Source organism: Sardina pilchardus, chromosome 5 (assembly GCF_963854185.1).
Source record: "Sardina pilchardus chromosome 5, fSarPil1.1, whole genome shotgun sequence".
NCBI classification, from domain to species: Eukaryota; Metazoa; Chordata; class Actinopteri; order Clupeiformes; family Clupeidae; genus Sardina; species Sardina pilchardus.
Genome location: NC_084998.1, coordinates 32,597,022 through 32,609,846, shown reverse-complemented (window position 1 = coordinate 32,609,846; position 12,825 = coordinate 32,597,022). Strand labels below are relative to the sequence as shown.

The following is a 12,825-nucleotide window of genomic DNA, read 5'->3' as shown; positions in this document are numbered from 1 at the left end:
GCTGTTTTGAGAAAACAGTGACATCTAGAATCCAATAACCACCATTCTATCACATGTTCTTATTATTTAAATGTATATTATTCATATAAATTAAATATGTTGTTATTATTTAACAAGTTGTTTTTTGTGGTAGACGTGGCCTGACTGAGTATGGTGTTGGGGCATTGCCGTTATGTAAGGCTTCACTGGACATGTTCCAGCTACTTGAAACCTGTCGCTGGCAACTGTAATCAAACCCCTCCATAGGCACACACACATGTACACACTCTCTCTCTCACACACACACACACACACACACACACACACACACACACACTTACAGTATATTTATATACAGTACTGTATACACATTATATTATTATATGCCTCATTGAAGCACCACTTTAGGAAGGATCAGTTTCCAATAAACCTGTAGTATCCACTCACTGCAACTCAAAGCAGGAAATTGTTCCCATAAATATAGGCTACTGTATAAATCTACATTTGATACAATATTAGGTTTCAATGTTAGTGTTTAGGTTTCACAATTTTAAGTTTCACTGCTAGTCATTATGATCACTTCATTTATGCATCATCAAGTGGAACATTCAGTAATTAGTGATATTCTAATGATATATGAGCATGGGCATCTGTCAGAGGTTACAGGTGAAAATTAACTTCTTTTCACCTTTTTTGTGTTAGGGTCTTTTATTTATTTATTTGCACATGCACAGACACTTAAGTATACCAATATACTCTTCAAAACAAGACAAAACCACAAGTGACCATTACTATCTTAGCTCTTTGACTCAGATATTTGATGTATTCTTTCACAACACTGAGGCTGTATCTGTCCCGAAGTTAGCCAGTATCTGTGCCTGCAAGTGGAGGTGATACATCATGCACTGGTATGATCCGATGCATGGAACACCCAGCTTTGAAGTAATTCTGTCCGAAGAGAATGTTCTGTGCCCTCGGGACAGCAGGGTCTTCTCACTTTCAACTTCCTCTCTTTCTCTGTCCCACTCAGTCTGTTACTACACCCATACCTCCTGACGCTTCCCTGTTTTTTTCTACTTCATTGCCAAAGCATACCTCACAGTCAGAATTATATTTATCTCAACTTTGCCTGACGTGGCAGTTGAGATATAAATGTGTGTGTGTCTCTCTCTCTCTGTGTGTGTGTGTGTGTGTGTGTGTGTGTGTGTGTGTGTGTGTGTGGTTGAGAGACACAGGTGTTCATCCACTATCTCACTCTGTCTGTTGACCTCAATAAAAGTACCAACAGTTGTCTAATGATTAGTTAAAACTTGCCAGAGGAAACAGTTGTACAATCCATTACTGTAGTCTATTGGCTTGTATGTCATAGCTATTTCATTTTTGATTGATTCTGAGTTGAAACTAAACAACTTTTACTATGCAAACTCGTCAATGTGTAGAGCTTTAATAAATGTCCTAGTGCAGGGAAACTGCTATGTCAGTTGTCACTCAAATTCTAATTTGCTGGCAAACTTTCCCCACTAGATGGAGACATCTACATCTCTTGGATTTTTCCTGCCTGGTCCCAAATGAAATCAGCACCTCCCATACTGTTAATTCATTTATTGGCAGGAAAGCAGTTGGCTCACATATACTACACATACACATAGTCTACTGTCGATTCAGATGTTTCTGATGGTTAATGGCTAGGTAGCCTATGACTCCGACCAACAAAGTGAACACTGCAAATTGGCGCACATAGCTCCCGTCCCGATGACAGGAATTCTGTAAGGAAAGGAGCATAAGATGGCGCACAGATGTGAGGGAAAAGTCACTAACGTCACAAGTCATTAGGCTACAAATGTAGAATCCCCACAACTGTGACAGTTGCTTGAGTTCATTATTACATCATCAAATGGAATACTCAGTTAGCACCATTGTAATCACATATTTGGCTTAGAGTCAGCCACTAGGTGTCACATCGTCCAGCTTCCAGCACATTGTGACGCTGGCGCTGAGGATCAGTCCCCTTTAACATGCAAAGTGTTTGGGGCCCTGATGCCCTGTAGGCCTATGCCCTAGTAGTTACAAGTTCATTCATTCATCCAGCCATTCATCCATCCATGCATTCATTCATTCATTCATTCATTCATTCATTCATTCATTCATTCATCCATCCATCCATCCATTCATTCATCCATCCATCCATCCATCCATCCATCCATCCATCCATTCATTCATTCATTCATGCTCTTCCTCATTCACACCACAAAGTGGCAATTATATACACAATAGTTCACCTTGTCTTTTGCCCCTTTGAGGTGATTAGATGTGTCTGTGCAGATTGCTGCCTCACAAGTCTTCCCCTCTCTGTCTGTCCTTGGGTATCCTATATCAAACCACAGAACAACATTACTATATTGAGCACCTATTGATTTGTAAAATATTCATTCTATATGACCCTGGCATTCAGATCCATCGCTTAGCTGGTGTTAGCACCTTTGCTTATCACTTAAGCCATGGGACTTTACACTTCAGGGCTGAGTTCTGTTCTTAAAGCCCTCAATTAGCCTACTCCTCTAGCCCTCTCATTTTCAGACCTGCCAACACAGGCCAGATCCCTGATCCTGAGCTCAATCACTTAAAAACACTTAAAAGGAACACGCCACGATTGTTTGGGGTCTCTATTTGTTAACGATTATAAAAATCTGGGCTGGTCTTTAGTGGGCTGGAAGAAATTTTGGGCGGTCAATAAAGCAAAGCGCTCAAATTGGATCAAAATTGACCTGCACACAAGCAGCACGTTGAGATGGATGTTCAGGCCTACAGTATATGTCTCAGAACTTGCCAACAATGAGGCTGAATTTACAGAGGGTTTCCAAGTACTAAGTGTGCTTAAAGCTGGTAGTTTGGTCTTATCAGTCATTTGAAGTTTAACATGCATTGGATTCTAGGCCTACTTATTATTTTACATTTTATTCAATAAAGCCTACACAGAAAACTATGCAACAATTTATATACAAATAAAACTTATTAGCCTACAGTTAGCAAGTCATTTACAACACTGCTTAACAAGTGCGCCCACCCCCTAGAGCCAACATACACTGAAGACAGGGAAACATTTCTCAATTATCATACCTCAATTGTATGTTATTATTGTAGTTCAATACACACGTAATTTAAGCATAAGCTTCAACTGAAAAGCTTTACAACATGACCAGCAGGACAAACAGTTTTTCAACCACTATATTAGATTAGATTATATTAGATTAGATTCAACTTTATTGTCATTGTGCAGAGTACAAGTACAAAGTACAAAGACAACAAAATGCAGTTTACATTTAACACCAGGAGTGCAAAAAAGCAGAAAAGTGCAATGTGATACACAAAGTATAGACAGGACAGGATATCTAGTGCAGTGTGGACAGTAAGCAGTTAAGAAGGTAGTATGTTTTACGGTGATATAAATCAAATGTGCCTCAGATATATCTCTAAATGTAACTGCAGAGGGAGAGAGATAGATCATTTTAAACACTTCCAGAGCTCAGTGAGGCTTCTCTCTGAGACTTCAGCTGCTCACCTGCACCATTGTCTCTTGGGGACATCAATGAACGGATGTTAGTCTGACACGCCACATCAAAGCCTGCCTGTCTGTCATCACGACTTGAGCCGCTCCCCAACACACCTATGTGAGTAAGTATGAGTGTTACCAGTCGTGTGAAAACACTGGCTCTATGTGTATTTGATCCTTTTCACTCAATTTTCCTCAGTTTACAGTGTACTTTGGCGTGGTGGTGGTGTGTGTGTGTGTGTGTGTGTGTGTGTGTGTGTGTGTACAGATCTTCTGTGCATTATCTGCTGTTGGCTCCACCCTAGGCAGGTGTGACATGTGTCTTATTACTGTAGGCCTACTTGTTGTCGCTGAGCCTGTCTGTGTTTGTTTGTGTCGTCTCATCTGTGGTGATCTGTAGGCTTCATTCTCTAGCTTGCTGAATTGGTAATCTACCAACGCACACCAGAAAATTAAACATTGAGGAACTGGCTAAAGCTTAAATGGCATAGCGGCTACTTCCCACATAATCAAGTTGTGGGTACAGTTTTGGTTCAAGTTATGTTTACTTAGCACTGATTTTAGCCCAAAGCAAATTACAACATAGGATGACACATTTTAAATGCTACATTTATAAGGCAATTGCCTTATTCAACTGGTGGTCAGTTCTCTTCTTTTTCTGTGAGTTTTTTTGGTAGTTTTGCAGGAGTGCATTAGCACCATCTGCTGGACTGAGGTGTGATGGCAAGTGTACCCTGTAGCCTTGCTCTGGCTTACAATAGCCACTGGGTGACAAAGGCAAATTGTGAGGCTTTATGGCCGGCGCCCACCAGACACGTACGTCGTATGCGGTGCTACGCCACAAGAAAACAATTAGAACTCCATTGTTTTTAACGGAGCAAAGCCCACATTTTCTAACCCTGTGTGGCTGCCACTGCGCCTCAAGCCCACACCAGAACGCTGTGTCCAGTGGGTGCTGAACGCCGTGTCCAGTGGGCGCCGGCCTTTAATGTAGTCTAATATCGGACCTACAGTACTGTACATGTGAGCTATACTGTATTGAGGATTCCAACCAACGTCACTGTTCCCATAACAGAAACTTCAATATATCTGTACTATGTGCATAGGCTTCATTAGAGGGAGAGAGGTCTCATACCATCATTAGATTGAACAGGAGAGCGAGGTCTCCCAGTTCTGACTGCCATAGATGTTCTCTGGCCTTCAGCATTACAGGATGAGGAACTAGGGGATGGGCGCCCCTTTCGGCGATGCTGGATCTGATTGATCCCTCCCAGCGTCATTCGGTACATCCCTGCACATGGTTTGGGACAACGCTCACACTCCTCCATCCTATCAGCCGGTCTGTCCTCACACCATATGACCGGCACGCTTTCTGCAGGTCTATGGATCTCTGCCAACACATAGTCCGACTCAGCTGGTGACCCTGTTTGATGAAGAGGACACTGAGGAGTAGAAGCGATTATTAAACCACATATGACTGCTTTGGACATCTGAAATATGGCTGAAAAATATCCATATAGACTTATCTCAGTATAATAATACACTAAACAAAACCCTCACCTTATAACAATAACACTGTGAGGTCTCCTGATTCAGTTTCTCCATCATGAAACTATTGATGCCGTGCTGGGACAGTGGGAAGGCTGCACACTCTCATAGTTCAGTGCTTCAAACCAATTTTGCCCCACACGTATACACCTTAGAAACGTGAGCTGTACAACATATGACAAAGCTGTAATAATACAAACAAAATTCAAATAAATTGAACAGCATACTGTGAAAATAAGACATTTCCGTTTACCTGGCTGCCATCAGAATGATGACTGTTGTGCCTCTGTACATTCCAAGCCTTTGTTTATCATTCTCCCCATCATATGACACAACAATGACCCTATATGTAATAATTCATCAGTATTCTAAACAACCACTCAGCTCAGTGATAGTCTCGCCAAAGATCAAAGTTTAGCCCAATGGAACCAGAGATCTTGCTTTCATAGAAATCTCTTCTGGAAATATCTGAGTTTATTCATAACCAAGACATAAGAGTCTCACACTTTAATAGCAGATTTGTTACATAGGAATAATCATTACATTACAAACTCGAGAGGTCTGATTAGGATGATGGTCTGTCTGGGCTTAGAGAACAGATTCAATAGGCTAGGCCACTTGAACAATAGGTATCTAGTGTCTAGCTTCAGTAGCCTACAAGGTAAACGGACACTGAGGTGAACCTACAGTAGCTGAATGTGAAAATATCACCAGAGTGCCGTAGTTCAGTTGTTTTGTCAGTTGTTTTGTCAGTATTTATAGTCAATTCTGGACCAAATCTTAGAAAAGATAGAAGATTAGATAGAAAGTATTTAACATCACTCTTTTCCAATCAATATATGATGAGCTAACTTACAGTAAATGTATTGACTTCTCCAAACTGACCTGACAAAGCATAATAAGACAAAGACTTTTTTCCAGACTTTTCCAGGGCTGACCCTGTGGAGCTAATATTTACTCTCATTCACTGCATTCTTGAATGTACATACAGTATGTTATCACAGTTACAGTATGCTCTTCATGTAACCAGTACATCTTTACAACCTGACCAGTCATGCTGTTATCTTAACTCTCAAGCATAGCCTATAGTGGTTGCTATGTTTACATTGAAAGCATACAGCCATGCACGCCCATATGTAGCCTATATGTTCATAGTTTCCAGGTATGACTAGAGAAGGACTTTGGTCTTTTTCAGCTCTAAGTCTGCCTTTTACACATGTTTTGTATACTGTGACAACCTTATCTTGTAGCAAATATATTCTATATTGTGAGAAGGGCTGTCTTTGCATAATGAACAACTTACAAAGGTGATATTTATATTCCAAAAGTAGATTTCAGTCTCAGTAAAACCAATCTCTGTGAATGCTCCCCTTGAGACCCTCATGTCAAACTTATTTGCCTAATCAACTATAAATAATGATTAGGTAGCCCTTGATTAAAAATACTTCTTACTGTAAGCTATTGGCTATGTAGGCCTACATAAAAGGCCCTCACTATGCCAATTGTATTGTATTGTATCCAAAAAACACAATAGGCCTACATTCAGCCATTTTAAAAGCTTTGCCTCTGGATTCACTTCTGGTTTTTATTATGTAGCCTGAAAAGAAGTGGCTATAACAAGCATAAAAATACACTATGTTGATGCATTAGGCTAGTTGATTTGCCTCTCTATTTCATGTCAGCTGAATGTTAGATGGCCTGCAACAACATGTTTTACTATAATGCTACTTTTAAAAATGAATGGAAGGTGTAGGCCCATGGTTCACTTTTCTTTTCTGTTAAAAATATATATATATTATCTAAACGTAGCCTAGGCTATCTATCCACATTACGCATAGGTCTGTCATGTAGCCTAGGTCTATAACTACATTCGCAGCTTTATGATGATCGCTCGCCCACTCTAATCACTTTCGGGGTGGGGCAGGGATTGTAAAAGCATGATGATACCCTTCCTGATCTCACTTACAACTACAAGCATAGCTGTCGGAGGCACAATGGCGGAGTGGAAGGAGAAATGCGAAAATGAGTACCATCTGAAGTCCAGCGGAATATTGATGCCTGACAGTGTTGACTGGAAGTTGGTCTACGAAAAGAAAGCCCTAGGACGAAATTTACTGAAGAATCCTGCTCCTCATGGTAAAGTTCGACTTCATCACCACGGGCTACTCGGTCACTAACTCACTGACGACTTGTAGGCTAGTTGCTTACAGGCTTGAGGTCTAACTGCTTTTTGACTTGCAAACGTTTTTTTGCGGTCCATTTCTCTCAATAATTTGTATTTAGAACGAAGTTCTGATGTTTACGCATGGGCTTCCGGGAAGGTGGGAACAGAAGCCAACACAGATTCCAATTGGCTGATTCACGCCTGTGACTGTCAAGCGTGTGTGACCGTGACTGTAGCTGCAGCTGTCAACAACACTAGGCTACTACATGTGCATGTCGCATTTCTTTTGACAAAATGTCATATATGTAATTTATTTGTCCCGCTAGGTGTAGGCTATCTTGAACATTTCGTTACATCTCTATTTGTTTTGACAGTTGATTTGATAATGTGATGTTCGTTTGTGTGAACCTGCAGGCGTGACTCACCATGAACCACCGCCAGAACCTGAGCTGTCAGAGGTCCCGCCAGACTACAGCAATGCACCTCCACCCTCCGAACCCAAAGGTAAGTGGTGGACCTTGAAGTGCAACTTATGTCCGCTTACAACAGCTCCTTTATTCGTATTATGAAATCATTGGCAGTCATAGATTTACATTAACACGCGTTGTTATGCGTGAAAACGTGTTATAAATTATTGTTGTAAATGTACACTTTTCAACTGGTCTACTTGTTGTAGCCTAGCCAAGCCTACAGGTACATTTACAGTAGGCCTTGGCTAAGCACACAATAATTATAATGGAAGCCCCCCATGGACACATTATAGGAGGGAAAAAAACACATTCTACATGTGATGCATTTGTGTGCTTCAGGTGATTATTCAGGATGGACCAAAAGTGTAGGGGACATGTTCTCTGAAGATGCAAACATACCTCCAGGTGCTGTAGTTTGCCATCTTCCCCAGTTCAGGTAGGTAAATAGACCCATAAACTCTCTCTCTCTCTCTCTCTCTCTCTCGCACACACACACACACACACACACACACACACACACACACACACACACACACACACACACACACACACACACACACACACAAATCTCTCAAAAGTTGAGAAGGTACGCATGCTAACCAGGCTAGAAGAAGTTCTGAACAGTTCACTATATGTTTCCAAACTTAGGGAGCTTCTGACAACTCGATTTTGTTATTTTGTTATTTCAGTGTTTTTGCACCGGTAGCCTTCCCAGATACCCAAATACATGCACAAAAGCAGTAACATTTTCATGATATGTAACTCTAAACTTTCCCTTACTGATCAGCACAACTGTAAGATGCATCAGTTGATCTACCTCTACTATTTTAAATAATATTGCCGTGTCAGGTGACATCTTTTCCGAAGTGATAATAGTGTAAGTGTGCCATCACACTCATTATGTCATCAAAACACTAACAGTAGCTTTTATAACATGTTTATAACGAGATGGTCAAGTTAATGGTTGATCCAAACAAAATGTTACTGTATAGACTGTATGTTATCGATAATAATATTTTGCATGGTATATCAGTGTTTATATGTCTGTGTCTGTTCACATGTGGCTACTCTCAATGTTCATTTCAAATGAGTAGCTCTCCATGATTTCAGATCCTTTTGGTAGCACTTGTGCCCCATAAGTTTGAAGCCCTCTTGTGTATAATATAACATGTTAATGGGATGGTTATGACAATCGCAATGGCGGATTTAAGCAATTTGTCACACCATAGACTGCATGCTATTGATAATGATTACATTTAGATGGTAAATAATATAATGTCCTGTCTTCGGTCCTTAGCTGGCTCACTATGGAGCAGCGTGTGGATCTCCTAGCAGAGGGATTATGGCCAGAACTGCTTGATAACTTCCAACCAGATATTGCAATTGATGACTGGTGAGTGGGTGGGTGCAATGGCACCTTTTATTTTGTACACTTTTATTTTAATGTTCACTTTTTCATTGGGGTGGATATCAGTCCCCTCAGGCTTCTGTTAGCCAGGATCATTAAACAGTCTGCCCAGAATTACAGGGACATATCTCCCTTTTGCGTTTCTAAGCAAGCCTTGACAACTGTCAAAATTGGTATCCCAGATGTCATTATCACAGATGTGTGTGATGTAGAGGGAAGAGAGAAGAGGAGGGTTTTTTTGTCTCTTGCAAGTGCTCGTTTAATTAGCTTTACGTTACATTACATTTGGCTGACACTTTTTAACCAAAGCGACTTACAACATGGTAACCACTTTAAGCTTTTTAAAGCAATTCTATCAACAATTCTAGGAAAAAATCTAAAAGCACTCAGAGAGCGCAAACATAATCGCCTCCTGCATCCAGACGGATGACTGCCAAAATGTTATCGTGTTTTTCTTGGGTCATTTCAGAATTTCATCGAAATCTATCCATAACTTTTTGAGTTATCTAGCGAACAAACAGACAGACAGACAGACAAACAAACAAACCAACAAACCCCGATGAAAACATACAGTAACCTCCTTGGCGGAGGTAATAATAAGTGCATCAATGAGTGCAATTGTCCCTGTCACGATTGGTATGGTCGTGGACACCTCAACAGGCACCATTAGTGGTGGTAAGTCAAGGTTCAGCAAGACTATTGTAGTTGTAAGTAGTGCTATGAGAGATGTTGTCTGAAGAGCTGGGTCTTCAGAAGTTTTTTGAAGATGGAGAGGGATGTTCCTACTCTAGGAACTGGTAGTAGTACGTTCCACCAACAGCGAACAACAGATGAAAACAGTTTGGATTGGCCTGAGTGTGCTGGTGGTAGAGCTAGACGTGGAGGCTGAGGAGTGCAACCGTGTGGTAACTTGTGCCTTTGTGAGGGCATTCAAGTAGGTGGGAACAGACCCGGAGAGTACATTGTAGGCAAGTGTTAGAGTCTTGAATTTGATGTGGGCGGCCAACGGTAGCCAGTGTAGCTGGATGAGCAATGGGGTGACATGCACACTTTTGAGTCACTGCGTTCTGGATCATAGGGGTTTCACTGTGCAGGCTGGGAGACCTGTCAGGAGGGCATTACAGTAGTCAAGTCGTGAGATGACTCAAAAGGACTCTTACAACAGCTCAGGGGTTTGCGTGGTAGACTGATTATTTGGTAATATTGAGTCCACAAAGTTCCCTTTTCCCTTTTTTTCAGGCATTTCCACATTATACCAACTGTATGAAACCTGTCCTATCACACTTCCGCTATGACAACAGTTTTCTTCAGTGAAATAACATTTGCTTTGAACTCGTAATTTGCATGAATTGCTGTTTTAGCTTTATTGTGTATAAACCTCAGGAGGACACTGTTTTATTCAAAAACAAAACCATGTATTAACCACACTTGCGCATGAACCGCAGTGTCCTATTGCTCAATGAATCAGCATCAGGTTGTGCTTTAATCATGAAGAAGAAAGTAAAGAAATGTATTCCCATGTACAGTACAGTATATTGCCACTGTGTATTAACCTCATAACTGAACTGAAGACATAAGGAAAATCAATGTATAAACCTTGGTGAATAGTCAAGAAATTACAGTAATTCATGCAAATTCTGAGTTTTACATCACCACTTTGGTGCAAATGTTATTTCACTGAAGAAAACTGTTGTCATAGCAGAAGTGTGATAGGACAGGTTTCATACAGTTGGTATAATGTGGAAATGCCTGAAAAAGGGGAATAGGGAACTTTGTGGACTCAATATTACCAAATATTATCAGTCTACCACGCAAACCCCTGAGCTGTTGTAAGAGTCCTTTTGACTCCTGACAATTTTGCACAAGAATTACAAGACCAATCATAGAAAATCAGGTTTCAGGACATCTTCTGTATAGGGTAACTGTACAGTACATCTTCCCCCAGTGTTGTGAAGTAATTGGAATTCTGAGGCTCTGGATTGTTAGTTGGAGACATCTGAGATTATGTTTGGATAGGAATATTTACCAGAGAAATGTGATGTTTGCAAAACAGCTGCTTACAAGAAACTGCCATACATTTCCAGATGGTAAAACGATTTAACAAAGCATCCTTGGGCCCTATTTAATTTGATGGGCAAAGAGCAAAGTCTAAAATCTGTCTAAAGGCTAAATTAATAACTAGAGACAATCAAGTAGTTTAACACCATGGGCAAGACATTGAAGCGCAAACATTTATGAGTCAGCTCAGTGCTTCCATACAGTATGTCCCATGATAGCTGCTATTCATGTGTGACTGTCTTGCTGACAGACTTCACACTTTGCCCACCAAACAAATTAGGGTCCCGTAAATTTAACTCAGGTGTGTTAACTGCCTTTTTACAGGTATGAGGAGAGTCAGATCCACGAGTCCATCTATCAGCTTCAGGTGAGGCTGCTAGGGAGCGACGGACAGACGGTCATCAAGGAGTTCACCAGCAACCCCCGAGAGGACCTGGAGAATTACTCCCACAACTGGAAACAGGTGAGACCAACATGTTAGGGCATTAAGCTGATGATACAGTAGATTGGGCAACTCTTTACGCAATGTTACTGGGAAACCTTCCTCATGATTATGGCTCTGGCATGTTCCCATTGATATTGGGCAACAGTTTATTTTCTGGAGAACTTTAATCATCAGTAGGCCAATCGTCATCATCATCCATCATCAGAATAAATACAACTGGTTATGTGGTTGCTTAGCAACATTGCTCAAAACAGTTGCCCCATCATGAACCATCACCTTTAGGGGTCTCAAACACCATTAAGACATGCATCATGTGGATAATCCAGGCAGCGTTATATTCATAACTCACATACTGTGTACCAGCAAAGAGGAAAATGTGTGATCCTGAGACTGTTTAGCAGACATCTCCTGTCCTAATATAGGTTATACAGGGTCATTCACCAGGATTTATGAAATGCCCAATTCTTTCATGGAGAGAATGGAAAGTAAATTGAATCTTGGGTAGCAGACATGTGTACTATGTAACACACCATAATCACAAAGGTTCTCTGTGCTGTTGGGATAAAAACACATCTTCGTTACAGTAAGTGCCAAACAAAGAGTATCACTATTAGGCTACACAGTGAAGTTTCTGTGTGTTGTAACACTTGCATTTATTTAGCACTTTACAGTGAAGGGGAAACGTCACTAATCACCTCCAGCGTGTAGCACCCACCTGGGTGATGCACAGCAGCCATTATGCACCAGAACGCTCACCACACACCAGCTTGGCGAATGAATGAGCCGATTACACTGGGGGATGATTTGGGGGCCAGACTGAATGAGCCCAGGATGGGGATTGAAATGTCACACGTGTGTGTGTGTGTGTGTTTGTGTGTGTGTGTGTGTGTGTGTGTGTGTGTGTTCTTCTGCAGGTTTCCCACGTCTTCTCAGGCTATGGCCCAGGGGTGAGATACGTGCACTTCCTGCACAGGCTGAAGAACACCTTCATGGTGGAGTTCCACTCCACTCTGGTCACTGGCAGCTCTGTCATCGTAAAGCCTTCCAAGTCAAGTTAATATGGAAAGACTGTGGCATACGGAGCCAAAACGTGCCTTTTCCAGTGTTACCCAAAGACAAATAGGGAAAAAAAACCATTCCAAACAAATATAAACTCCACAAAATAAAAGATGTTTGATACTTGTTTTTGTGTTGTTCATGGAT

The 12,825-nt window shown here is 41.1% G+C and overlaps 2 protein-coding genes across 4 annotated transcripts; one reads left to right on the top strand and one right to left on the bottom strand.

Annotated features, from left to right (window-relative positions):
* Window positions 1–1,566: 1,566 nt before the first annotated feature.
* LOC134080723 (uncharacterized) lies at window positions 1,567–5,547 on the bottom strand. Of its 3 annotated transcripts, XM_062537298.1 has the most exons (7): window positions 5,331–5,547; window positions 5,090–5,241; window positions 4,665–4,971; window positions 3,871–3,960; window positions 3,539–3,643; window positions 2,259–2,347; window positions 1,567–1,743 (listed from the first exon to the last, which is right to left on the bottom strand). In XM_062537298.1, exons 2-7 carry the CDS (start codon window positions 5,135–5,137, stop codon window positions 1,630–1,632), a joined length of 753 nt encoding a protein of 250 aa, XP_062393282.1. In that variant the 5' UTR covers window positions 5,138–5,241; window positions 5,331–5,547; the 3' UTR covers window positions 1,567–1,629. The 3 variants fall into 3 exon arrangements, with proteins under 3 accessions (XP_062393282.1, XP_062393284.1, XP_062393283.1); XM_062537300.1 differs by lacking the exon at window positions 3,871–3,960; XM_062537299.1 differs by lacking the exon at window positions 5,331–5,547 and having other exon boundaries at window positions 5,090–5,274.
* A 1,443-nt stretch (window positions 5,548–6,990) lies between these two features.
* Window positions 6,991–12,804, top strand: nccrp1 (P1, F-box associated domain containing). Its single transcript, XM_062537297.1, has 6 exons — window positions 6,991–7,213; window positions 7,656–7,745; window positions 8,051–8,147; window positions 9,009–9,104; window positions 11,502–11,640; window positions 12,537–12,804. Exons 1-6 carry the CDS (start codon window positions 7,015–7,017, stop codon window positions 12,678–12,680), a joined length of 765 nt encoding a protein of 254 aa, XP_062393281.1. The 5' UTR covers window positions 6,991–7,014; the 3' UTR covers window positions 12,681–12,804.
* Window positions 12,805–12,825: the final 21 nt, after the last annotated feature.

Excerpts from the sequence above, each read along its gene's own strand:
- nccrp1 (XM_062537297.1), top strand. The coding sequence starts at position 7,015 with ATGATGATACCCTTCCTGATCTCACTTACAACTACAAGCATAGCTGTC. Across the intron at positions 7,214-7,655 it reads GAAGAATCCTGCTCCTCATG|GCGTGACTCACCATGAACCA; the intron begins GTAAAGTTCGAC and ends GTGAACCTGCAG. Across the intron at positions 8,148-9,008 it reads TGCCATCTTCCCCAGTTCAG|CTGGCTCACTATGGAGCAGC; the intron begins GTAGGTAAATAG and ends TTCGGTCCTTAG.
- LOC134080723 (XM_062537298.1), bottom strand. The coding sequence starts at position 5,137 with ATGATGGAGAAACTGAATCAGGAGACCTCACAGTGTTATTGTTATAAG. Across the intron at positions 4,972-5,089 it reads CACAGTGTTATTGTTATAAG|TGTCCTCTTCATCAAACAGG; the intron begins GTGAGGGTTTTG and ends TCTACTCCTCAG. Across the intron at positions 1,744-2,258 it reads TCAAAGGGGCAAAAGACAAG|AATTCCTGTCATCGGGACGG; the intron begins GTGAACTATTGT and ends CTTTCCTTACAG.